Genomic DNA, 27546 nt, shown 5'->3' on the forward strand with positions numbered 1-27546 from the left:
TTGATTAGTGTTTTTTTCGGAAGGTCTCGATCAGTATAATTTCTGGTTTGTGTGAAACGGTGGTTGAAAAGCCGTAATTCAATCTAATGTGTGTTATCACAAATCGTGTGACAGTCTAATGTCTTTGGAAATGGCAGAGCTGCTCTTTTGGCCCTTAGAGCGTCGCCGCGAGCATCAAAACATACATTTTGCGACTCTCCTCTCCCATTTTGTGCTTTTCGTGTTTGTTTGCAATCCTTCGTGCTCGGAAACAAAATGTATACAAATGTAGAAAGTCACATTGGTATCAATTCTGATTACGATGACGTCAGATTATGAAATGGTGAAAGCGGCGCTAATTGTTTGTTTAGCTAGCCGGGGGGGGTTGCGTAATACGCTCTTGTGTCTAGAGTTTATTTCGCCGACTGAATGATGATGCCGAAGAGTCGTCTAGTGGTGCTGAAAACAAAATAATTATCCGTGTTAAGCACATAGAAGGACCAATTTCGCATCCAGCACAATGAGCATCTCGGATAACACCGGCAAGCAGATGATCCATCAATCTCTCCATTTCCTACAGCACATGTCTCGTTCGGGGTCACGCGGGAAGCTGAAGACTCCAGCTCCGCTGAGTTAGGGCAAGAGACGGGGGTGCAACTTGGCTTCATCACCTGTCAATCACACGACCGAGACAGGGGAAAAAAAAAAAAGTAGAAGAATCATTATTTGCTATGTACACAGACCAAATTTCACCTCTGCATTTGACCCATCACAGCTATCAGGGTAACTCTAGATCCAAATTTACGTCAGTCGCCATGAGTAAATCGCGCCGCATTTAAAGGGAGTGAAACGTTTTGAATCAAGTCGACCGCGCTCACGCCCACAACGGCGCAGATTGCCCTCTCTGACTCGCCAGTGAAAATATTCATTCTTGGTTGTAACATGCTTCCATGACGAGTTAGCTAGATGAATTTTGCCTTGTCAATCTGATTATTCTATTCTGTGAAGAATATTTATTTTTTTCGGATTAACTCCACTTATTTTGCTAACAGTCTAAAATCTGGATTGACCTATTTCACGCACCAAATTAGAATTTGATGTCGAACAGAGATGACATCAGAAGTTGGCTATCTGTCATTCTTGAAAGAGTCTGAGCACAGCGCTGCATGCGTCAATAAATATTTGATGCCATCTTTCATTTATTCACCGGCCAGGTGTCGACCCCGCGGGTTTGCACCCGCGGCAAATCCCCGCACGCTTTGACAGAATCCTCACGTGTCGTGGTTAAAGAGCAGCTACTTTGAGTAAACGTCACGTTGATCGATGACTTTGTTTGTAATAAAACTACGCTTGTTAGGACAGGAACATTCCGTCTAAAAACTGACAGCTGAACTGGTCGGGAAAGGTCAGCGAGAGCATCGACGTTGTTAGGCGGACGGAGCTGTCAGCAGCGGCTAATTGGATGTGTTTATCTGGTGATGCCAGCACAATAAAAAAAAAAAAAAAAAGTTTTTTCCGGAATTAGACTCTTTTAACTAAATAATGACTTATTTACACCGCCCCCGGGCAACTGATTTAGCCCAAAAAGGAAAAATGTATTTAATTAAGTCTGGCAAATTTAACGTCTTCATTCCACACGTTGCCTGCCAATCGGAAGGACTCAATGGACACGTGAGAAATATGGGACAGCCGGTATGAAAGAGGGTTACCGTGGCAACCAGAGTCTTCAATGTCTCCAGGCAACCGGCACTCTGCGGTAGGCGACGTGTGCTAACGTACCTGTTGGTGATAATAGCGTTAGTTCGATGACGTTTCCAGCAAATGCCGGTTTTGGGAGCGTCTGTGACCTCCCCCCCAACCCCGCCTAGTTCATCTTGTCAGGTGTTGCTGCGCTAACAAGCTTTTTTAACACGCTCAGCTTTATTCACACTTGTCTGGAGGCGTTCTTTAATTGAATATAGATGCACACGGCGCGGCAGCGTTAAATCAGTGCAAGCTATTGCCAATGCTTATCTTGGTATAAATAGAAAATGACTGGCTTGAAAGTTGGTCCGTTTACATTGCCGTTTGAATCTTCAGGGATCGATTCTTGGGTTGGCGTTTGGATGTTCTTCCTGTGGTTGTGTGTGTTTTCTCTGTTCCAAAAAGTTACATGTTGAGTAAGTTGAAGACAAACACGCTTAATAGATGTCAATGTGAGTGGTTGTTTGGTAATACGATATCAAGGTACCGATACTATATCGAGCCCACCCATGAATAGCAAAAAAATATATATATATACACATATATATATATATATATATTTTAAAAAATTATATATATAAATTCAAATTGTAAATTAGAGACAACTTACTTGACTTAATTTTGAGTAAATACTAAATGTTCTGTCTGTAATGTTTTTTTAATTGTTTTAAGCCTGAAGCTATCCTTAGTCAGCATATATTATTTTTATTTCGACAATCCCTAATTATGTGCCCTGGGTTGGACTGGCGACCAGTGGCGTGCACCACCTCTCAGACTGTAAGCCCGAAAAAATGTCTTCTTTGACATCGCGCGTTGGACCTTCAGCAAAAAAAATTGAATTTAGGAATTTGGAGTCAAGGCGCGCCGAGCACAGATGTGTGACAGACATCATGTTCCCTTTCGTTTGATGCAGACCAACGCCTCTCCCGCCACCCCCTCTTCGTTGTGCAGCACAACACAAGGAGAGATAAATTATTCAGGTGCCTCCCCGATGGCGACGCATTTGCAGACGCTCGCTCGCGTCCGACCGGCCCGTGTTCTTCCTCTGCTCAGATGTGGCTCTCTTTTTAAAAAGGCAGAAGAATACATGTGACCTCTGAGTAGCATTCTCGCTACTAATGCTTAATTTAGTCCTCTGGCGGTAAGGCGCCGCCGAAGCCTTAATCGTAAATATGTAGGATATCAAAATGAGCGTGAAGGGGAGGGGCCGAGCGGAGGATGACTGTATATGTAAATAACAAGGTGAAGCGTGATTTGTTTCCGAGGCGAGGGAAGGATGAAAGAATGCGGCGGTCGGAGATGATAACAGCATTTGCTGCATGGGAGCCCGTGAAGGACGGCTCTCTGCTAACTTGTTTTTCTTTTCTGCTCTTTTGATGTCAGGCACAAGCGACGCGATGTGATTTGTTTCAATCTCGTGTCGATGCCTGTTACGATAGTAGACGCCCGCTCAATTTGCTGTCAGTGGAACTGGTCTATTTTTTTTTTTTATTGCATTTTCAACACTTCAAATTGATTGACACAAAATAATAACAGATGGACCAATATTATCAATTTTATTATATTAAACATTTTAATTAAATGATGCAGTTTTGACTTACTGCGTTTCTTCCTGACTTTTTTTTCCTTTCATAGCACCAAGCATGCTGAAACTTTACAAAGTGCTCCGACGTTACGAAATAAAAAGCCCATTAAAGATATGTCACTAAATAAATCATGCCATTAATTAAATATACACGCCATTATTAAAAATACAATTCCGCTGAAATCAAATATGAATAAATAAAAACGCCATTGAGTGATGAATAACAACTTGAGTCGTTAAAAGTGTTTAATTCAGTTTTTTTTTCTTTAAATCTTCATTTGGATTTCGGCGCCTTCATTGGTATTACATACAGCAGTGCACAAATTGTCTTGAGAGTCATGAAACAAAAACTAAACATCCCCAGCAGCCATAAAGGTAATGTATAACTAATTTATCCACGCGTATAGTCGATAACCTTGACGTTTATAGCGTCGACGCTAACGGCAGACAGACCTCGACATGCACATTTTTTTTTCCCCCCTTCCTTAAATGTTGTTTTAATCACCGACGGTGCCAAAAGCGGCAATCCGGGCAAATAAAAAAGTGATGTGAAGTCCACTCACTTTTAACAAAGACATCGGCCGGCTAAATAAATGGATCAATGACGTCCCCGGTGACTTTCCCCGGAATCCAAATTGAGATTTTTCTTTTTTTCCTGTGTGTCTATCCAAGTGTGAATCCACCGACTATATTTTATTTATGGTAATGTGTCTGTGAGGATTTCCAGTCAAAGGTTGAGTCAAGAATAACCTCTTGTACGGGCCTATTCTCTAAAAGGCTTCGAAGCGCCGAGGGACACACACACTCATCTTTTAGGTTACTAGCGGTTACGCTAGCTTGTCATGTGCGACACTTTCTTTGTTTTAAGAGTCACTCAAGTCCGGTGAGAGACCGGACCGAGGACCACGTTGAGTGGCAGCTGGTCCACTTTGACATTTTATTTGATTTCCTCCATCGTGGTTAGAAAGTAACAGATGGATGGATTCTTTACGGTCATTAGCGGTGCTGTTTATATATTTTTTGTTTTTTTTCAGATGTTAAGGCGATGCTGCTTACAGAGCAAAAGCGGACGTTCAAATCCGTCACTCTGATTAAGCTGTGTGTTTTATTCCCGCTGTTCTTCTCCTTCCTTCTGGCAAGTAAATTGGAGCACGCTGACCTTTCATCAGCTACAAATAGCAAACTGGAGTGTTTAAGCCTCAAGTAGCACACCCGTTAACTTCAATTAATGAGGTGAGCGCCGCACGGGCGGGTGACACGTTCGTCATGCCGCCAATTTATTTAATTATTATTTTTGGGCTTCCTCTCTGATGTCTGCGGATGACATTCAAAAAGGAAGCAGGATGTTTCATTGTTGGAGGGGTTTTAGTCATCAGCACGGTGGGTTAGTGGTGAGAATGTGTGGCTCACAGTTGGGTTTGAATCTCGCCTGTAACATATAGCCAAAGAAATGAGATGCAAAGGTTCATTATTTTTTGGATCTTTAAATTTATGTTGTTTTTCTCAAATCCGATTGGACATTTGGAGTGGACCTTCGCTTCATATCAAAAGAACCATCGTTCTTGGAAAAATTTGATTACTGTTATAACCTTATTGCGGATTTTTTACGCTATCGATCGAAAGACATCGAGCAGCGGACAAAGTAGAGAGAGGGGAGGGGATGATTCACGGCCGGCGGCAACAAGAATCCATCTTTTTTTTTTCTTTTTTCCAACACTTAAATGCTTCTGAAGGCCACTAGCTGTGACATGCAGCCTTTTTTAAGGGCTTCCGAGCATGATGACCCGGTCATCACGCTCGGCGTTGTGTCTACTGCGCTCACGGAGAACAACGGAGATTCAAGCGGAAAAATCATAAACAGCCAGCGCCAAATAAACAAACAAATATTGAGCAAAACATGCTGTGGAACATTTTCGTCTCATTGCTGGAAAGCAATTGTTGGACGATGGTAGAGTTACTGAACACAATGCAAGATGTTGGCTAGCTTCTTTTGTCAACATTGAGCAACCCCGTTGGAATTTACAAGCACACTTGCTTTGGTGTTGCTGTGTTGGTTAGAAACTGAGTCCAAATCCGCTCAGCATTTTAATCCTTTAATATCCGTGTGAACATCCACCATGACTAGAAATGTCCGATACCACATTTTTTTCAGACCGATACTACTACTACATTTTTGTTTATACCAAGCACCAATACCACTCGTACTTTTCATACATAAAATTCCCCCATAAATTAATGACAGATCATTTAAAAATACAACATATATACACTACTAAACTTTATTAAGTACCGATACCATGGCACCGATACCCGCTATCGGTACTCCTGGCTGCCGTTTGCGTCCATTTTTTCCCCCACATTGTTTCTAGTTGTCATTCCTGGCAGCCACAGCTCAGATTTGCGGAAGCAAGCGAACGTTTCCAAGAGTCCCAGCATCCCACAAGAGGTGACTTGTTCCACTCCACACGACTCCATATCCATTATAGATGGCAAGTGCAGTCGTGCCAGCAGCGTGCGTATGTTTACAGCTGTCAAATGCACCGGGAGGACTCGGTGATGACGCCTACAAAATACTACACGGCTCTCTTTTTCGCGGCACCGTGACCGTATTTGCCAAAGTCAATCAATAATACATGAGGTGATATATGTGTTGGTGCACGTGGAATAATATTAGGAATGCAATATAAGCAGGCTGTTGGAAGTTGCCGGAAACGATCCACTCGAGGCATATTTATGCTTCAATATATTTGTATTATTTGAAGCATTTTGTTTATTGATGGCAGGTGGATTACATGGCGGGAAAGATGCGCATGCAATTATAGCGTCACAGGAAAAGAATAAAAGATTGACGTTAAATTCACCCTTTATTTTCTCGCTCTTCTGAGTGGAGCAGACAGTTAAACGGAAGCGATTTTTCAATCAAATGTGAGTTTGAGATAAGGAGAAAAACAGAATGACACTCTTGGGAATTTGGCGAAATCTCGAAATAAGCTGCATCTTAGTTTAAGCCACGGAGGTTCAAGGAGGGGATAGGCTTATTTGCCGCTGTCTGCAACTCTCTTGGGGACATTTTACAATCAGGAATGAGAAATTAGAAGGAAAAAAATACCATATTTTATGCAGTTTTTAGGAAATTTGCTATATTGAATATATTCTTTATTTAAAATGATCTGTCATTTTTTTGTACGGGGAAAATATGCAGAAAAGAAACTTTGTGGTATTGGCACTTGGTGTCGGTATCGATGACTACTCAAATTTTGAGTACGCAGTTTGGGAAAAAGAATTTATTGCTCCTTATCGGATGAAACTAAGACACAGCAATAGGGCAAATTAAATACATTGATCCCAGAGCAAAGCAATAAGGCGACTTGTTCCGATAACCTGCTTGCCTCCCCGCCCTTGAATGTGTCACCGATGGCCTTATCAAGCCCGGCGACAAATTACACGGCATTTCCACGTCCGGGTTGGACGTTTCCAGGGCAGACCGGAAATGAAGAGTGCTTACTCTTTAACCCGGCTTTTATTGTTGTTTATTGTGTGCTGTTGTTTTTTTTTGCCCGGCGTCAAGTTGAAAATGGCCGCCCGGCTGTTGTGTTTACACAAAACTCGTCACATTCGTTTAGAGAATCGTGCTAAAGGCTGCCGCAAATCTTTTTTGGGTTTTGTTTTCGGCTTTTTCTGTCTTTATTGGGGGAGAGGGGGTAGTAAAAACAAATGATAGAAGCTGCAAGTTTACAAAATGTGTTGACGCTGTGTCTTTTGCAGTCATTGATATGTGCCAAGGGCTTATGTCGCACAAGTAACCACTTTTTATTGCTTTTTTTTTTTTTTTTTTAATTCAAGTTTGTCTACCTACATTTGATTTATCAGTCCAAATTCACTGTAATGACTTTTTTTCTCCTTTTCACTGTAGTCTTATTGGTGCTCCCCCAAAAAAATCCCATTAAAAACTGAAAAAAAACATGAAATGATGTCCTCATATAGAGCATGCAGCAACGTCAATTTCCGAGATAATAAGCTCGGTGATATTATTAGTGTCGGATAATGAAGTGTAAAAGGTTAAAAATCCTGTAAATGAAACTCAAATATAAATGTGTGTCAGGTTGAAACGCTTCTTCCATAACTACTGACTATTTTTCCAGAGGCTAGCAATTTGTCATGAAGTATAAATAAGGGCGGGATTAAATGTCCCCGTTAAGGGTTAACGGAGGATTTCATTATGTTAATGTGAGTCAAAATCATAAAGTACAAGCAGAGGATTTACACAAGTTGTCACAATGATTCGGCAAATTATGCTTGTGCTCTACGCTTGCTAAAATGTTTTTTGGCAGGGTAGAGGGTAGTAAAAAATGATAAAGAGCTGTTTTCTCCCTCGCGAAATGGGTTGCCGCAGTGTCTCGTCGTCATTGATACAGTTGGGGCTTATGCCACCCAAGTACCTTTTTTGTTTTGCTCGCTTCGTGTATTGTGCAAATTTGCAATCTTTGGTAATCCTCTTTAATGGCTTGTGCGTAGCAAAATATGCTAATGCTCGTCATGCTAAACATTTGTCTGGATGCCAGAATTTAGCATAATGTTCACCCTATTCTCTGGAAGCATTGTTGATATTGTGTTGCCACAAGGGAGTTGAATTTTTTTTGTCATGCGGCTAACGCGGCGCCATCAAGTCAGGAAGTAAGCTAACTAGCAACACAAATGAACAGTTAGGCTAAACGGTGATGCGGTTTGTCTTTTCTCGATGGAGACGATGCCTGCTCGTTTTATGCGGCAGTCGGCGAGGTGTGAAATCGCTTGGTTTTCACGACGCTCGTTTGCCGTCTCAGGTTAAAGCTCAATGGGACACTTTGGGGGGGACATTGTAAAGCCTTTATTGAGAGCCTCAGACTTGACTTTTCCAAATACACTAAAGTGTGGAATGTTTTGAAGTTCTCGACAGTGGATGTTTTAAGATGTCTGACACAAATTTCAGTGCTTTTATACAGTTTGTGGAATGTAAACATCAACTCGTTTTTGTCCATATCAGACGGCGGCCATTTTGTTTTGTACCGCCGCCGGTTGTCGACTGAAAACGACGTCACAGTTCTTAACTCCAAATTCGGAATCAATGATTCACCATTCTTACGGCGTTAATTTATACTCAAACTGTAACATGTTTTTATAAAACTGAAAGTACTGCCTTGTTTTGTCACAAGATGACTTATTCTCTTACACCGCTCGGCAAACAAGTTCATTAAAACGAGACTCACGTACACAATGAAATTACGTGGGGGGAAAATGGATCATCATGTTTCGGCAACAGAATTACAGTACAGACCAATTTAGAGTAACTTTTTTTTTTTCAGGTGCTTGTTGAAAACTAATTGGACAACATTACTGTGATCGGGTGCCCTTTATGATTTGTTCCATTGAAGTACAACAAAAGCCTTGTGCTCATTCAAAATCCAACTTGACAATTTAATGATCACTCCTACCAGTTCAAAAAAAAAAAAAACACTTTTAAATCATTGTTAGGCCGTCTTTTGTCCGCTGATGTGTTCTGTACGCAAGCCCGACCATTCTGTTGTTCCGCCGCCAATTAACCACATTTAGTATTTCAACAAATTGCGCCACGCAGCTCGGCTACACTGCCAAATGGTGTACACAATGAAATCGGAAGATTCATAGAGCCACCTGCGGAGGGATTACGCTAGTAATTAGCAAAGCTATAGGCTACTCCTCAAGATTGAGCCAAATGCCAAGACTAATCCTCCTGTGCGATTCATTCATTTCCCTGTAATGAAATGAGACAATGTTTCATCAGCAACACAGTTTGAAAGTCATCAATCTTGCGCCTATTTGCCAACTTCAAACTATCCCGCTTGATTTTTTTTTTTCCTTTCTCTGCGCTTTCAACCGTTTCAGCCGCTTCCCATCAGCATATGGAGTTTGCTTAGTCGCCATGGAGATGGATGGGTCTGTCTGCATTTGTAAGCTAGTGCTTAACTTTAAGCCAACAAGGAAGAAGAAGTCTTATTAGTGTTGTGGATATAGTTGGAGCTCTCACTGAGTACGCATGTTAACGAGTTTTTTTTTTCTTCGATGAGAACTTTGCTAACGAGGACTGTCTGGAAGCACTACAAGAAGGAAGCCACATGCAAGGCGGAAAACAAACGTACAAGACAACAATTAACCTACATGAAAGATGTAAAGCGGAGAGCAAAATAACAGCTTTTCGTTTTTAAGTCGCGATTTTCAAAGCGAGTTGGTTTTATTATTTAGATGAGCGTGATTCAATGTTATATTTTGATGAGTTATCTCTGGCCAATTGCTTTTGATTAAAACCGCATGAGGATGTTTGATGTTTGACCTACTCTGATTTTGGCTGTTGCTACATCAGATCCTTACGGATTAACATCAGGAATGATTTTTGTTTAAATAGAATATAGCACGGGAGGACTAGCAAACATATGGACAGTTAAAGCTACGTTGTGTCATCAAATCCGGTTCAATCCAGTCCAACAAACCACCTTCAAAAGCAATTTGAAACATTTTATATGAACTCAGTCTCAACTGGGTTGTCAACGTATTTATTTTTCTCTTTCTGTTTTAGCAACACCGTCGAGTTTAGCAGCGGCGTTAAATAGCTAATTAGACTTTACAGCTGTCCTCCCTAGGATCTATAAAACAGTCCTTCTGCATCGCATCTTTTTCTGTGTGATAAAAAAGCCTCATCTCCAAGATTTGGCGGTCAGTCAATGCCGAGCTACCCCGCAACTCTGTCAAAAAAAGAATCGTCCAATCGGCGTGATTTGGCTGAAACCGTTTAGTCTCACTTGAGGTAAAAAAAAAAAAAAACTGCCAGTGCTGCTATAATTGATCTTAAAGTAAAATCCAAACTTTGCAAACTAAAAGAAAAACTCTTAATGTTCGTCGGAAGGATTTCCTTCCTCTGCTCCACTGTGGCCTAACCTTCTTTGAGTCCGCTGGAGGGTAAACGGCTACAAGTGTCAATATCTGGGAAATGAAGCGCAGAGAAAGGTGACTTCCTTCAATATGCATGCTTTCAGTCAAATCCATAATTGATTGACTCTCCAAGACTTGTTTTGGTCCCTCAGGGGGTTGAAGGACGTCTGAGTTACCTTTTGGAGTCTGCTTCAGTGACATCCTGCAGACAGAAGTAGAGTCGAATGGATTCATGGATGAATTGACTTGAGGAATGGATGATTGGCTTGCTGGATTCGAACTGACTTTGCAACCTAAGACTCACTTTAAATATGCATGCCGCTGACGCTCCAATACTCGTGGACAGGCATGTTCCAGTCTAGGATTTATTCATCTAGAAGATATAGATGGCTATCACACCGGCACTATCTGCTGCCTTCAGATGAATCGTTCCTGGAGATATGTTGGCGCTGCAATCCAAATTTCATGACGCTCCATCAGCTCAAGCGGATTCAGCAGGGATTCGTTGACTTCCCTGTTTGTAGTCCCGCCGGTGGGAGATGGAGGCGCTCCCATGCCTGCCGTGAAATATCGTCACTGGAGCATGTCCTAGTCTTGCCCCGAGGCCACCTCCCGGCTGGACATTGCTGGGAACACCTCGCCATCTTGGAAGCGTCGGAAATACCGTAGAGATAACCTCAACTCGTTCTTCCTGTTCCTTAAGGGTGAGAACAGACACCCTACAAAGGATGCTCATTTCTCACGACGTTCACAACTTGAAATGTTAGAACCAAACTCATGTTCGAACGGTCAAGGTCGAACAGAATCAAAGTCAAGGACTCGCGGAAGGGAGAAGAAACATTGAAACATTTACTTTGACAAAAAGACAACTTCAATGTTGCCATGCAGATGATTATAAAACAAACGAGAGGGGGGGAAGAACAAACAAAAAAAAAGTCAATCTAATTGAGAGTAGTGACACCCTTAGTGACTCAACACATTGAGTTTCTGCCACATGACTAATTGGCTAATTAGGCATTTTATTTCTTTACTGAGTCGTCGGAACAGGTGCTAGCTTACGGTGGGCGGCTAATGAGCTAACTCTGATCGTTCTCATTAAAACTAACCAAACCTTCACTTCTTTAATGCAAGTACTAAGTACATATATTCCGAGGAAGAAGATGCGAGATAATGACTCACCCGTTTGTCCAAAGTTGTATGGCATAGAGCCTATTTTCATGCTTTTTTTAAAAATCATATTCTTGTCGGTAGAAAAAAAGAAGAGCAAGTGAAGGTGCGAATACAAAGGAAGAGAGAAAGGAGGTTTACCAGCGGATGCTAGCCATGTTGGAGATTTAGTGAGCGGCTTCTCAGCTTTATCAATTCGTGCCAGGTGACAATTTCAGTCCCGGAAATGGAGTTAGAAAGAAATCACTTGTTCATCCATTGTGGATGAGTGAAGGACTTATCGTAGCGTTGTAGCTGCTCTGCGGCGCAGGTGGCTTTGGGAGGAGTCGGCATCCGCACATACACGAGAACTCAAATTATATCGAGGTAGAGGCACCGTGGCAGACTGTGAAATGAGCGTGACATTTATGGCGCCACCAATTTTACCTCCTCCCCTCGATTCATTCCTCGACATGCTAGCAACCGGCCGCGGAGTGAAGGGGACGGCAATGGGTTTTTAAAAAAAAAAAAAAAAAGGAAGCAAAATCCGTGCGGCATAAATTCTTCATTGAAGCGGAAGGTGACATGCCCCAGGTCGCTACCCTCTGAATACAAATTGATATACAGTAGCGTCAAGCTAGCATGAGCTGTATTTGCATGGCGGCTCTGTGTGAGGCATATGCTAATCTCTCCTAGATTGTGACAAAGTATAGTTTAGTGACCTTGGCAGGTTTCTCCTCTTGCCGCTTGGCAGCAGAGGATAAGTAAATTACACTCCACATGTTCTTCCATCTTCATCTGGCCCTTTTGTAACGTCATCCTTCTTTTGTTGTGCTGGGATCCTTTCCAAAGACGTGTCAAAATACGATGCATTTTTCATCGCGTCCTCTCATGCCGCCCCCTCCTTTTTTTCACTTTGTTCTCCTTTAGCTATGATGATGCAGTGAAATATTAATGACAGGACGTTCGTAGGCTTAGTATCCCCAAAGCTGTTTTTTTTTTTTTTTTTTTTTTTCTGTTGTTGCTTTTGCTTCCTTCCCGTTTGGTAATCAGATCAACATTCATATCCCAGCCAAGGCCACCCAGTGAAGAAGGAGCAAGTTCATCGAATGAGATTATGACTGTATGACTGCTTCCCTCGTGTGTTGAGGAATATTGCCCTTCTTGCCCAGAAATACTGTCTAGGACAAAATCACGACTCCGCAATCGGTCCCGCTCGGGCAAGGCTTTTTTCCCTTCGCTTATTTTCAAACCGAACAGACCTCGGCGCTGTTGAGAAATAAAATACAAATTTAATCCCATCCATCTGTTGAATATATTCTGTCTGACTGTAGAGATGAAATATTCCCCCCTCTAGTAAACACTGAACACCTGTTATTGTTGGCTATTTTCTGTCGCCACTAGGGGGCATAGTGCGAATTCCAAAAAGGTCGGAAACGGATGAATAGCAATGTGCAACATTATTTATAGGGAGTTGAGGTGTTTCATTGATAACAGCATTCCTAGGAAATCACAATGTCCCGTCAGAATGACACGAAACGGTGTTGCATAACGTTTGCGAGGGCCTGTTGAAAGTCACGGGGCGACATTTTGGACCAGCTGCAGAGGCTGACTAATATGTGAATAAAGACTCTTGATAATAGTCTTGCAGAGGCAAAGGCATGAATCACTCTTTTAAAGTCAGTTGACCTTTCAGGATTTGAAAGAACAAAGTGCTGACAGCAGGGTTGACTTGTTTGGTGAATGGAAAGTCAAAATTCACTGCAACATTTTGCTGCGGGGTACCCGAGGGTTGACGTCGACATGTTCAGACTGGCAACCTTGATGTTTTTCACTTTTTTTTATTTTTGGTGGCGCTTTGAAAGATATAAACGCAGATTATTATTTTTTTTGCACTGCTTAATGCTACGCTTCTTTTCCTTAGGTGGTTTCCTGTTAAATCCAGCCATCCACCACGACCAGTGCCCCCTAGTGGCGAGTGGGCATTCAGCTGATCAGGATACTGATGTGACTCTCGCAATGGAAACCAGGGCTTGACTTGTGGTGAGTTAATTTGGGCGATTCTCAGCAGCTGCCTCCTTCAACCTTTAGCGGAAAGTGTTGCGTTAGCAGTGACGCATCAGCACATTCCAGCTGCAGCATATGCACATTCGAGATGGCCATTCATTACGGGGAAGACCGTCAAAGTGCAGGTGCCAGGACGGAATTAGGTCAGAATTACTCATTTTTTTCTTTTTACCCTGCTTGGTCATCCTTAGGAGTCATTTTGATCCAAAGTTTTGGGACGAAGCCAGAACCAAGATCTTCTTGTGGTTCCTTAGAAAATGTACTTTGCCACGCCCCAATCCTCCGCCATGTTGACTTCTCCTGCGCTGTATTTAAAAGGAATAAGTTGGCTGCGTTCACTCCCACTATGGCGCAAACGCCCCTTTCTTGCTCCGCTGAACATACCAAAAGAAATTCCAACCTTGGGTTCCCCAACAATACATAAAAGAACGATTTTAAAAGAGAGGCGTTCCATTTTCATCCAGGTGGCCTCAAGAAGAAGTAGTTGATACCTTCAGCTAGCTCCTAATCTAAAATATGTGATCCGTGTGGGTTAAGGACATTTGCTGGTGGAGTCTCTGAAGTTGAAATGGGCCATAAAGCGCAGCCGTAGCTGACACTCAGGCCTTACATCATATCGCATGCGAGTGTTCATTAAATGGTGGCGCATGAGAAGATGGACTTAATGATCTGTGCTGTGTCTTCAGAGAGCCGTCAGCCGTGAAGAATTGGGCACATTTGAAGTGCACTGGGTACCTGTAGCTCCCCTCAGCATCTGTCTACTGGTGACCCCCCACCCCCCTCATGTGATTGGCACACAACTTGGGCGTCCGCTGGTTTCATTAAGGGACCCGTGGGAGCCGGCTACCTCTGACCCGCCACGGCCGGAAACTCGGCGAGAGGAAATTGCTCAGTGATAGGAACAAAGATCTCGGATGGCTCCCGCTTGCACTACGGTTCAAAGGGGATGGCCAGAACTGGCTAATTAGCCCTCCAGCGTTGCTGAGTCGGGCATTATGGCCGAGTTTCGTCGTTATGCGTAACCAAAAAGACCGTCGTTTTGCGATTTGTTTGAATATTTTAATGGTAATATTCTTTGGGTATCTTTTGGCCTGCTGTTCTTTGAAGAGGAATTTAATTCAAGTTGTCAAGTCTGCGGAGGCACGCGGCGCAACAACACAACCCCCCCCCCCCTCTCGTTCACGGCTGCGCGCACAACGTGATGCTCGCCCGCAGCCGTGAAAAGGCGCTCTAAGTAGATAGTGAAGCCAAGTTTTCGGGATGGCGGCACACGGCGAGGGAGGGAAAAAGGGGTCAAGTTATTAGCCTTCTCTATTCAACATTGCAGCTGCCTGCCTGCCGTCTTCCTGTCTTGTGTTCTTTTGGGCCGCTTCTCTGTCTTGGAATATCAAGGCTCGCCGTTTCTCTTTGGGGTCAACAGCACTCGTCGCCGTGTTAAGACACCTTAGCGTCGCCGGCTCAGAGATGAGCTTTGCCTCTCACCTTATATATATTGTCTGATGCCATTTCTTATATACCGGATCCGTTTGAAACGGCTAAGTACAGTGGAAGCCCTGAAGGGGAAAGCCCGAGTTACGTTTTCAAACAGGAGACTGCAGTTAGCGTTTCAAGGTATGCTTGGCGTTTCAAAGTGTGGATTGAAGCCAGGAAGCGGATTTCAAAGTGGCCTTCCAAGTTAATGTAGGGCTTTCAGAGGAGTGTCTCGAGCTTCTCTCTGATTTTAAAATTAAGGTTTTAAAGTAGGGTCTCATACCTGGGTTAGGGTTGGGTTAGGGTTTTTCAAGTAGTGATAAAATTTCAAACTATGGCCCGCAGTGGGATTATATTTGCACACACAAATTGTGCATCGACTTTGTGTCGAATTGTCTTTTAAAAAAAATCTCGATGTTTCTAGCAATTTTTATTACCATTCATTTGACAGTCAAAATGGCCTTCTGAAGGAAATTAATTATTATAATCTGTCGGTATTCAATGTAATAGTTCAAACCTGGGTTAGGCTCGACGCTTATGTGCTTGTGACAGATAAGAATGTTGAAATATTTTCAATTTAAAAGCCGCGAGATAAAGCGCAATGCCACAACGTTTCTTTTTGGCGGGTTTAGTGTATACGAGGAAACATCAAAGGCGCCCGCATGCAAAGCGTAAGTCAGCTGTAATGTTTTCGTACGGGCAGGCGGCTGGCTTCCCAGGCGGCCCGGGCCCATGTTGCTTGCGCTGTCAAATCTCTTCTCGATAGGAGGCGGAGTCTCCTCGACATATTCGTCTTGACACAGGCCAGCTCATAGTCGATTGATTCTTTTATCCATCATACGCTTTCTGGAGTTGGTGGGGGTGGTGAGGCATTGTTAACACATCCGCCCTCCCCCCCTTGGGGCAGTTTGTTTTGTTTTGCTACATCAAATGATCCCCGCATTGCACACAAAAACACGTGCAAGCTCCCCGCCCGCCCGCCCGCACGCGCTCGTTAGTTATTGCTGACTTCTAGACTCCATTTACATTATTTTCCAAAAATAGCATAATCAGGGCTTTTATTTTCTTGACTGAGGATAAACAAGACTCCCAGAGCGGGGGGGGGAGACTCATGTGGGTGTCAAGCCTGGAGGTCAGTCAATAACAAGTACAGCTGCTTAAGTCACTTAAGTGACTTGAGAGCTGCTCTTGAAAACAATCTGAGCTTCCTGGAAGACGAAACATTCTAGTTTTTCCCAATTGAGTTTTCAAGTTTGGGTTTGGGGCTCAAATTATGCTTTAAAGGCAAAGTTGGAGATTCAAGGTTCAAGCCCTGGTTGGGATATTGAAAATATGTTAGGCTTTGAAGCTTGGCTTGTAATTTCCCATTAGGGTTTCAAGACTCAATTAGGATTTAATTTTATTTTTTTAACTGTAATTCGACTATTTGGGCCGGATTGGAGGAGGCGTGAGGCGGCAATGGCGTAAAGTGCTCCTGGCAGCGCAATGAGCCGCCTTGGATGGAGCATTAACGGACAGAGCGGCTCTTAAAGTGGCGTAATGGCGCCAAGCCGGACATGGAGGAAAATAGAAAAATAGCCCAACCCGTGCTCGTCTTCATCTCGTTCACTTTTGATGTTTTATGGTTGGATTTGATCAGCGGGAATACCTGAAACTAATCAAGCTTATCTATTATTCATAGATTTTGTTATGGTGGCCGCTAATTGGCCGGCGAGCCCTTCATTTCCCCGCTTGTAATGAGCGGACGGATCACACACCTGGTGCAAGCCGAAATAAATAAATAAATATGATGAAATTGCCAAGCCGGCTACTCAATTTAGAAATTGTCACTTAAGGCGAGAAGCTTTTATTTCAAAAGAAAACCGGTTCGATTGGTTATTTTATTGCCGCCATTTGTGCCGAAGAAGCGTCCAAATTGGACGCTAATTGAAATGCTGTTTGAGCAAGTGGGAAACAAATTCGGGTAGCGCGGTGGAAGAGTGGGTAGCGTGGCTGCTTTACAGTTGCGCAGCTCTGGGTTTGAATCTTGGTTCAAGCCCTCCTGTCTGGAGTTTGGCTTTAATAATCAAATAAAATAAATAAAATAATCTATAAAATAAATATATTTAAAATAAATAGAATAATAGAAGAAATATTTAAATAATTTATAAATAAAATGTTGATCGGTGCGACTAAACGGTTGGCTATGTGTCTTGCAACCATTCCAGGATTTGTGCCGTCTCTTGCCCAAATTTGGCCAGTTTTGGTGCTTTTTTTTTGTTACAATTGAGCTCATGTTCATTTGATACAACGTTTTGGATGAACTCGTTTATGAGTCGTGATTAAACGCGGCAACCCGATTCATCGTGCCGTTCCTTTTGATGTGTTTCTTAACAACAGATTAAAATGAAAAACAGCTATCAAATCATTTTTTCGTCTAAACAAGGCAGCAAAACGGCACTCCGAGGGAATTGGATGTGACATGCCAACGTTTCGTTTGGAATTGGTTCGAACTGCGCGGCATTTTGGACCGCCTTTTAGATTTAGTGGCCAATTCATCAAAGGCGCTAATTAACTAGAAACAGACATTGAAAGAAAATGTCTGATAATGTCGTTTCCGTCAAACGCCTTGTGATCTAATTATTTGTAGGCCTGCCGGCAGCACAGTGATAACTTCGCAATGAACTCGCTCCACGTCATTCTCGAGCGAAGAAATGTGTGTCACAGCAACATTATGTGATGATTCGGCCTTAAAACGCTTCACGTCGACACAATTTTAGGATTTCTATCATCTATTGTGTAGCGGACTAGCAAGGACTCTTTAAGTTGTATTAGCTTCTATGCTAACGTCGTGGGCTACGTTTGTTGTCACCGACGTACATAAGACTTAGCTCTACTTTATGAAAAGTGATTCACAAATATATGCGGTTCAGAAAATGGATGGATGGATTTTACTTTCTAAAAAATAATTTATTCAACCACTGTAAAGGGAAAGGGAGAAAAGCACTCGCCCTTTAGTGTACTTTTGAAGTTGATTTCACAGGTAGCAAAAGAAGAAAATAATTACTTGACTCCTTACTACTACTCTATGAAAATAATATCGGCCATTATTACAGCCGGTGTGAGAAAAAAAAAAATTCTTACTCTGACTTTATGAAAAGTAGTTAAGTTCATTTGAGCACAAAACAACCAAACAATTATTCTTTTTTTACCGGTACTTTCTAACTAAGCAGCATATCAAATTTCTTTTAGAGTGCAATAACCGTTTTCCGATGACTGATTGCCCCCCCTCACCCTCCCCTCCGTGCTCAGGAATATTTTGTTTTTATTTTAATGAGACGACAATTAATTTTCACGAGGTCAAAATGGCCATTTGTGTCTGATGTTAATCCATTACTTGCTAATGACAAATCAGCCTTAATTATGTTTGTGCACATAGACGATGCCAAATAGTGAAAAAGGATCGGAACTAAATAAGATTCATTGTCAAACGACTGAGCGCTTTGTCAAAAGCGGGAGTGTAAATAAGTGTCACGTTGCAAATGACATTTTTTCTCTGGCGGCGTCAGGCTGACGAGTCGCAACTTTTGCACGTGTCGAACGACATTTGTATGTACGGCGGAAATAGCTCATTAGCATCTTCTTCTGCTTCGTTGAGCATGGTGCGTTAGACAGAACAAATTTCCAAGTTATGAGCACATTTAGTGGGTAATGTGCAAAGATGCGATTGTAGAGGTGCAAATTACAAGGTTAGTAACAACAACAACAACAAAAATTCAAGATGTTTCAACTTTGATTGTTTTAGAGAACATTATAACATTCTCAAAATTACAGGAACTGTAGGGTAACCACTTAAATGTGAAAATATATTCTTTGCTGAAAGCTGAAACACATCTGGATTTTTCCCATTTTTTATTGTTTTCAAGTGCAAAAATAATAATAATTTAATCAATGATAGGTTAACACTTTGCATTAAAATAAAAAATAAAAAAAGTGAAAATAATTTCATTTAAGTGTAAAAAATATAGCATGATGTATGTTTACTAAGCTTAGTGGTTAGAATAAATAAACCTAAGTTAAATAATTATAATACAACCATAACTACAAATCATCAACATCATATATTTTGTGAAATTCCTAATTGTTAATATTTGTAGTAACTTTTATTATAGCGGTACAGCAAGCTTTTACAAAATGTTACTTTAAACATTGCCTGTAAGCAAGACAAAGTTCCTAAAAGCAGACCGTATTTTCATAAAAGAAAGCCAAACGATCTATTTGTGGCTTATTTCAGGCCCCCTGTATCGCTCCGTGTCGTTACGCCAATGCAAGAGACAAAACCCCGCAGTGTGAAAGCCGTCTGGATATAAAATAATGTCAAAGTGTGTCACCTCATTATCTACCCCACGCAGTCCTCTCTGTATCAATTAAGTTCTTTATAATAAGAATAGATTTACGCTACCTTCATTCTCATTGGCTGCGCATCTCCAGTGTGTAGAGCGGAACGGAGGCTCTACGCAAACGAGAACATTGGATATTTACTTTAGGTTTGACGCGGGGAATAAAATGATGCACGAGAAGCGAGATTTGAACAGCGGGGTCCCTAATGGAAAAACATGGTGTCTCCTGTGTGGAGTTAATTTGATTCGCAGCATATATAATACAGGTCTACGGGTGTGTGGGTGTGTTTTGTGTCTCAAGAGGGGTGAGATGAAATGGAGAGCAGACAAAAGTATTAAAGGAGTACATTGTAGTGGTTGAACTTCAAAACAACAAGGAGGTGATTTATTTATTTTTATTATTACCATGGCAACTATATACAGTAGTCTGTTCGTGTTGTTCACTGGCGGAGCTAGAGGGGGGCAGTAGGGGCACCGACCTCCAGGTAATTGACTTTTCGGTATTTTCAGATTTTTTTTTTCAATAATTCCACCCGTATCTCGTAGGAAGCATATAATGAATCTCCATCTGCGGATTTTTTTATGTTTGTAAACCAAAAAAATAAAATTGTTTTGCAGACAAAAAAAAGGGGTAAAATAAAATCCTGGCTCCTCCACTGTGCCTATGCTAAGTGCCATGATCGTTTACGGCAAGATTTTTGAAGCGATTCTATACTGCAGCTCGTTAGTTCCGCCTTATTGCCGTTTCAACTGGTCACATTCCACTGAGGTACTTGTAGGCTCTGCCACCGTGTATTAAAATTGACCAGCCATCTGAAAAAGTCTTGATAGTATCGAGCTGTGCACAGAATATCAATGGCGAATATTTCATACTTGTAGTGTTCATAAATCAGGATTTGTATGATTATTGCATACTTCTATAAGATCCTGCTGTGGGAGGCCACAAATTGAAGCAGAAAGCAATCAGGTACAATACACACACGAATGACACGATTTGAAATCTTGCACTGTTTTTGAGAATAGCTCAAAATAGAGATGAGAACTTCACCGGGCTCCGTGTCATTCACCGTGCCTTTGTGTCCTTGTTATCGACTCCTGCTGTTATCGTGCTCGCTCTCTTATTTTAACGCCTCCCCCTTCAATAGTGTGCGATTCTTCAGCAGTTTCTCTGAAGGGTTCAATGAGCCTCAGCTTCACCGTGCACGTTGCAGGAATGTAATGTCAGGAATCAGATGTGAAGGTGTCTATTAGAAGGCTTTGGAATACGGCGCGTGTACAACGGAAGCTCAAGGTTGATTGATTTGGAGGGCTGATAAAAAATAAATTATTAGGGGAAATGAGATTCGAGACGTGCACAAAAAGGCCCAAGTAGCATTGTCCGCGGCAGATCGCTAAGTGTGTAACTGTCATGATAACAGGAAATGGAACTTCCTTGCAGCTAAAGCAAAAAAAAAAATATTCTTCCGTGAGTAGACAATTCGGTGACAAACACATTGGATCGAATAAGTGAGCCGTTCAGAGTCGGTGGTGTGACTTGTTCAAATCATTATTTGGGCTCAGCCAGGAAAGTAATCTGCGCGCAAAAGTGACGCGGCCCGTCTGGAACAACAGCATCGCTAATCATCATCCTCATGACTCGCGGGGGCCGTGTGAGCGGAATCGGAATCTTGGCCTGTTGCTATGAGACTCTAAGTCGGGCTCACATGCCGGCGCGAGCTCATTAGCATGCAAATCGACATTATTCAAGCTTGATTACGTAGACACACTAGGCAGAGAGCAAAATTTGGAAATGACTGAGGAGACAGGTGACTTATTCGAATTACCTAAGTGGGTAAAATGAGACGCGATCATTCTAAATTCATTTACTCTATATTTGCATATTTTAAGCTGCGGTAACTCGTTGATTTGTTGTTGTTTTTTGTGACAATTGTGGTCATGTGTGGAATATTCACTTGTCTATTTTCTAGTTCTTGTCCTCATTAATCAACATCCCAAAAAGGCAGCCATGTTGGAATTAGTACCGTGGCTAACTTTCACTTATCTATATATGGGGTTTTGTGTAACTGCTCGCCCCTCCCCTCTCTGCTGTAGGTAACCGAAACCTTGACTTTTACAAAACCGCGGTGAACCGTCAAACCGATAAATCAGTCTGAGTAGTACACAAGAACGTTAAAATAGCTGCTAACCGTATAAACGACATCTGCGAACGAGCGGAACAACCCGGAACCTGCCGTGGAGGAGGAGTTACGTCATTGTACATGCAAAGAAAACAAAGCAGCCCGAATACAATTCTGCAGGTAAACATGTTGGAGTCACTCGTTTCCGCTTTCTTGCATGGGAATGATTAATACCGTCAATTATGGATGTCTTAATTGTGAGAGTAGGGTATTCAAATGGAAAACAACAGGCTGGCAATTAATTAGGCGCATGTTTATTCAATAAATCTCCTACCTTGTGTCTGGAAGAGAACATAATTACCAAAGTCACCAAGGTTTAAGTGTCTCATTGATAGATTTCAATGCAAATGCAGGCGCATTTTTTCATATCGGCGTAATTAGAATATGCAAATGCGACGCCCCGTTTACGTTAGCCCACCCCGCCCCCTTTTTAAAACGAGCGAGAGGCGGTCAGAAATGACTCGAAGCGCATGGGGTTCGCTGAAAAGGACGAAGTGGAGCTGTCAATTAGGCCGCCATCCTGACGGGGGAGGGTCACGGCGGAGCACAGTTCAACGTCGGCGCCGTCTAATTGCTGACAATGTCACCCTCCGTAGTGTTATGTTTGTCTGCAGGAAGCTACATTATTTGTCGATAAAGTTTTCAATGTCACATTCCCAACTGTGGCAAGCTTAAAGTTTCTTCAATATTTGGCAATACTGGAAATGTGAGGAAAGTGATGACGCATGTGCCCATGATATTTTTTCCCAGTCATCTTACGTATTTCTAGTCATCAACAAATTAGCCCCAGGAGCTATCGGATCAATTACATGTCATGTCATCCATTTTACTGTGGACTATTTTTTTCCCCTCTCTGTGGATTATTTTGTTGCACCAGAGGGAGAAATAATGAAAAGAACATAGAATTAGTATTGAAGAATTATTATCTTTGTCAAGGCTCAATTTGTTTTGCTCCTGCTTGCATTGGATCTCAGGATGAATACATTGTGTGTGTTGTCACGCCATACAAACGATGCCGCTGCCCATGAAGGATTTTAAAGCTCTTCATTATTTAATATCTCTGGCTGCATCCCCGACGTAATCCGCAGCATTAGATACACGTGGGTAGCCAAGCAAAAACCTTCTTGGAAAACGAGTCACTGGTGATTTTGTGGTATTGTGAAAATGCATTTCCATTCGAGTCCAGGGTCGTTTTGAAAAATGCAACAGAAGATATTTGTGACCATAATAGACTCAGAAATTTGGTTCTATTTATTTATTTATTTATTTATATTTATTTATCTTTTTTTTGGTTTGTTTGTGTATTTATTTATCTATTTATTTACCTATTTATTTATCTATCTCGAGGCAACCTTGTCAACCATATCGGATTGGCCCGATTGATTCCCTCCCGTTTGTGACGAGCTTTTGAAGTGCGATTCAAATCGACGGCGTGTCTGCTAGCTGCGCATCTCTAAAATGAATGCGTTAAGCGTAAAAAACCCCGATAACAAGACGCCCGAGCGTGTACCATCTGACACGGAACGCGTGTTTGCTATCGGCGTCTTTTTCAGAGCGCTAACGCATCCTAGCTTAATGGGCTGATTAAAAACGACAAACACCCAGGAACGGTTAATGTATCCACTTTGTTTCCTACTTTTGGTGCACTTACTGCCTCAGTATGTAAAGCATGTTTACATGTTCCTGCACGAGTGGGTGGCTATGTTGGAGTGGGATCAGACGTGCCGGGCTTGGTGCAGAATCCGAGTTGCATGCATGCATAATGAGTGTGCTGTGCGCAGTCCAATAAATTTCTCCCATAGGATGGAATGGAAATAAAACAAATCTGTTTTCTCCAGCATATGGTAAAAGTTTTTTAACATTACAGGCAGACATTTTTATGGACCATCTTGACACGCACGCATACCATAAAGCAACTGTTGATGTTAAACAGAAAAGGAATAAAACATATTGTCATATTGTTAGCAGCTGGTTTATTATACACGCTCATTTGCGCCTTAAAAATACTGAACGCATTTTTTTTTTACAAAAAAATATCTTGAGATCCTGCAAGTACATTAATATTAAAAAATAATTATAATTAATAATAATTATAATTAATAAAATAATAATTATTTGATCCTCTACATTTTTTGGTCATTTTCAAAGAACTCGTTAAGTGTTTACGGGTACGATTGAAAGATATCGTGTACAAAATGTCGCTTGCTGGTCTCGCATCACAACGTTTAAGGTTGCAGACTTCAAATCACACTTTGAAACTGATTTCCTCCTTCCAATGAGCGATACAACAAAGTCCCTTTTAAAAAAAAAATAGTAGTCAGAAAGCTCAAACGAACACGGTCGCGTGTAAACATGCTTCATTAAAGCGATGATAGCTCAAAGTGGCGCCGCTCCAAGTAATTCAAGCTTCCGTGAGCAAACAGCAGCGGCGGCAGATGTCGGCCGAGACTCTGTGGATTCGCCGAGCGTGTTTGTCGGCTTTGGGGGTTGCGCGTCTTTCAGACTTCTATGAGAAAATCACGCTCACCTTAAAGGCTTTCACGCATATTTTGGAGCGTGTTTACGGGCCAGGTAGGCTCATAAATGCGGCGGAAAACGTGCTCTGCAGAAGCTGCAGATGTGGCCCAAGGCAAATGTTAGTTTTATTTCAATAGCAACGCCTTGAAGTTTCAACCTCCCCAAAAAGTTGTACCTCGTGGAGTTTTGTCAGCCTGTATATCGAGCGGCTTTTCATGAATGCTTTGATTTGAGTCGGTTTTCACTTCCTGTTTTGGTTTTCCAGCCATGTTGAGAGAAAACAAACTGGAGCAGTAATTTACTTGCAAGTTCTCACATCTGCTTCACCTTCCCACCTTGACATGAAGATGGAAGCTCAGTATCATCCTAATTGAATTCAAAGACCTACATTCGACACTGGGAGTTGCCTTGGCAACAACTCCCCCCACCCCCACCCCCCCCGCCACACACACACGTCGCCTCTCCTTGCCCTCCCAGAAATTGTGAAAGATCAATGGAATATCCTCAGCAGTGTGGCAGAAAACATTCCAGCACAGATGCTCCTCGGGAGAAAGCGCGAGCTTTGTGACATAGTTAAAGTGCGAATGCTAATGCGGCTCGGCAAGGTCGCGCAAAAACAAGCGTGGGCGGCCATTTTTTCATACCAATGAATTCTATGCCCATTTATTAATTGAGGGAATTTGGAGAAATAATTTCTGACAACAGCCAGGCTTTGCTGCATAAATAAATTCTCTCTTGGGGATTTGGAATGTTCTCACGCTGTGCATGCGTGAGTTCTTGCATGCGCAAGTGTTTTAACCTCTGACCTTCAACAGAAAGCACACGCGGCAGTTTTAACTCTCTTTTATCTTTCACTTTCATTAAAAGAGACCGGTTCAATCAAGAATAGATTTTCCAAGCAGCGGGTGCTCTTTCCAAGCAGTAATAATTCGCTCGTACAATTAGAAAATGTGTCTTAATACTTTAGATTAGCATAAATTAGGTTAGCGTGAATTAGCCTCGACAGATTGTCTATGGCTGTTAGCGTCTTGCTTTTTAATGGAGATGTTAAATCGAATGTTTTCAGTTACAGGTAGCGAAAAGGGGGCACGTTGAGGTCGTCTCCTTGGTCTGCAAATGGAAAGTCACTTTTCATCGCTTCGTTTGATTGATGCTAACACTTCATTCCCAATGAAGCTTTCGCCGTTTGCCGCCAAGACGGATGCCAAGGCCGCGGCCGAGAGCGTCTGGCAACGACATCCGCGTTTGTCCGCCGCCGGGGCTTCTTGTTTGCTCCCGCCCAGGATCACATTTTCCACCTGTCACCACAGGCGGGTTCTCCCCGAGAGTAAAATCAATATCCCTAAATAGAAATCAGAGCTTCCTCAAAAAAGAAGTCGTCTCGTAAAAGAGGCAGTCTAAAACGCCCCGAGGCTTTTTTGTTGCTACCATTTGCACAACTGTCCTAACCCTGAACCCTAAATCTTGATCTAGATCTGCACAACTCTTTTTTTTTTAACCCAACCCCAAAATCGTCACCCCTAACCCTGTCATCTAGTTTTGCACAACCTTATCCCTAACTAATGCTAACCCTCCGCTAGTTATGCGCCCTCATTTTGTGTAATTTGTCCGAAGCCTCACGAGTGTAAAAAGGTCATATTGATATCTTGACAAGCAACTTTTATTTCTTCACCGAATGTCTATGCTGACTGAGAGAGATGTGATCATTCTGTAAATAATAGGCTTCAGGCACACAAGCATGCTTATTTGCCTTAAAAGTCTCCACGGATATGTTTTAGGATGGTGTCGCTGCAGCCTTTCATCATCGGAGGTGTCATTAGATGTGAAAAGCACATTCCATTTTGCAATGATACCTTGCTTCTATCTTTGGATTTTTGCAGCAGGCTCACATCGAGGTGCTGTTTATTCATCCTGTTTTTATTCTGTGCGTCCAGGAGCAGGAACGCAATTGAAAATGGAGCGGCTGATCCTGTGCGTGCTCCTGTGCGGCGCTCTGGTGAAGGGCTACAGTTGTCCCGGCCGCTGCATCTGCCAGCACCTGTCGCCCACCCTGACGCTCCTCTGCGCCAAGACGGGACTCCTCTTCGTGCCGCCCACCATCGACCGCAAGACAGTGGAGCTGCGACTCACCGACAACTTCATCACCGTCATCCGCAGGAAGGACTTCTTCAACATGACCAGCTTGGTGCACCTCACTTTGTCGCGCAACACCATCAGCCAGATTACCCCGCAGGCCTTTGTAGGCCTTCGCTCGCTACGGGCGCTGCACATGGATGGAAACCGCCTGAGCGCCATCAGGAGCGACCATTTCAAAGGTCTGAACAACCTGCGACACCTCATCCTCGGAAACAACCAGATCCACCAGGTCGCCGCTACGTCCTTTGACGAGTTTGTCTCCACCATCGAGGACCTTGATCTGTCCAACAACAACCTGCGGACCCTGCCTTGGGAAGCCATAGCCCGGATGACTAACATCAACACGCTCACCCTGGACCATAACCTGATCGACCACATCGGAGCAGGTACCTTTACCCTGCTCACCAAGCTGGTCCGCCTGGATATGACGTCCAACCGGCTGCAGAAGCTCCCGCCCGATAGCCTGTTCCAGCACGCTCAGGTGCTGTCCGACGCCAAGGGCTCCAGCTCGTCCACTCTGGCCGTCAGCTTCGGGGGCAACCCGCTTCACTGCAACTGCGAGCTGCTGTGGCTCCGTCGGCTGACCCGCGAAGACGACTTGGAAACTTGCGCCTCGCCGGACCACCTCATGGACAAGTACTTCTGGTCCATACAAGAGGAGGAGTTCATCTGCGAACCACCACTGATTACCAAACACCTTACCACCAAGCCTCACGTGATGGAAGGGCAAGGGGTCACCCTCAAGTGCAAGGCGGTCGGCGATCCCGAGCCAAAGATCCACTGGCGTTCGCCCGATGGCAAGCTGGTCCACAACAACTCCCGCACCCTCCTGTATGAAAACGGCACCCTTGATATTCTCATCACCACCCTGAAGGACAGCGGGGCGTTCAACTGCGTGGCCTCCAACGCGGCGGGCATCGCCACGGCTGCCGTGGAGATCAACATGATACCGCTGCCGCTGTTCGTCAACAACACGGGCCACATGCGCGAAGACCCGGGCCTGTCCGACATCACCACCTCATCCAAGTCGGGAAACGACACCAAGCACAAGCAGGGCAGGAGAGTGGTGGTCACCGAGCTGACCTCGTCGTCGGCCGTCATCCGATGGCCGTCTGAGCGTCACATCCCTGGAATCCGAATGTACCAAATCCAATACAACAGCACCGCTGACGACACGCTGGTGTACAGGTTCGTCGAGAAAAGACACAGATAGAAATGCTAACTAGCTAGCACGGTTATTTATTATTCCATTCAACCGAGACAACCTTTTTGGTCATTAGTGACAAGCCTGTGTGAATAATGAAGCAGTTAGCGTCACAGGTAAAAGATAGCATGAGAAGCTAACACAGCTTTGCCTTCCTTCCTTCACCAAAAGCGCAAACAGATGGCCGAGCATACGCCCGCC

At 43.1% G+C, this 27546-nt stretch overlaps 1 protein-coding gene and 1 long non-coding RNA gene across 5 annotated transcripts in view; one reads left to right on the forward strand and one right to left on the reverse strand.

The window, feature by feature from the left end:
• The window catches only part of lrfn1 (leucine rich repeat and fibronectin type III domain containing 1), a 117805-nt gene that overhangs the window by 86199 nt on the left and 4060 nt on the right, over positions 1-27546 (forward strand). For 2 of the 4 annotated variants that reach the window (XM_088381239.1, XM_088381240.1), the window contains 2 exons: positions 13320-13438; positions 25940-27329. In XM_088381239.1, coding sequence (XP_088237365.1) covers positions 25960-27329 — 1370 coding nt within the window. In that variant the 5' untranslated portion in view covers positions 13320-13438; positions 25940-25959. Of the gene's footprint in view, positions 1-4360; positions 4541-13319; positions 13439-24518; positions 24584-25939; positions 27330-27546 lie in introns of those variants that run through there. The other 2 variants (XM_088381241.1, XM_088381242.1) reach the window with 2 other exon arrangements.
• LOC148395613 (uncharacterized) lies at positions 8662-11919 on the reverse strand. The gene is made up of 3 exons (XR_015859501.1): positions 10554-11919; positions 10426-10451; positions 8662-10300 (listed from the first exon to the last, which is right to left on the reverse strand). It is a non-coding gene; the product is annotated as an uncharacterized LOC148395613 (long non-coding RNA).

Source organism: Syngnathus floridae, chromosome 7, assembly GCF_059516105.1.
Source record: "Syngnathus floridae isolate MCC-2025c chromosome 7, RoL_Sflo_1.0, whole genome shotgun sequence".
Classification (NCBI taxonomy): domain Eukaryota; kingdom Metazoa; phylum Chordata; class Actinopteri; order Syngnathiformes; family Syngnathidae; genus Syngnathus; species Syngnathus floridae.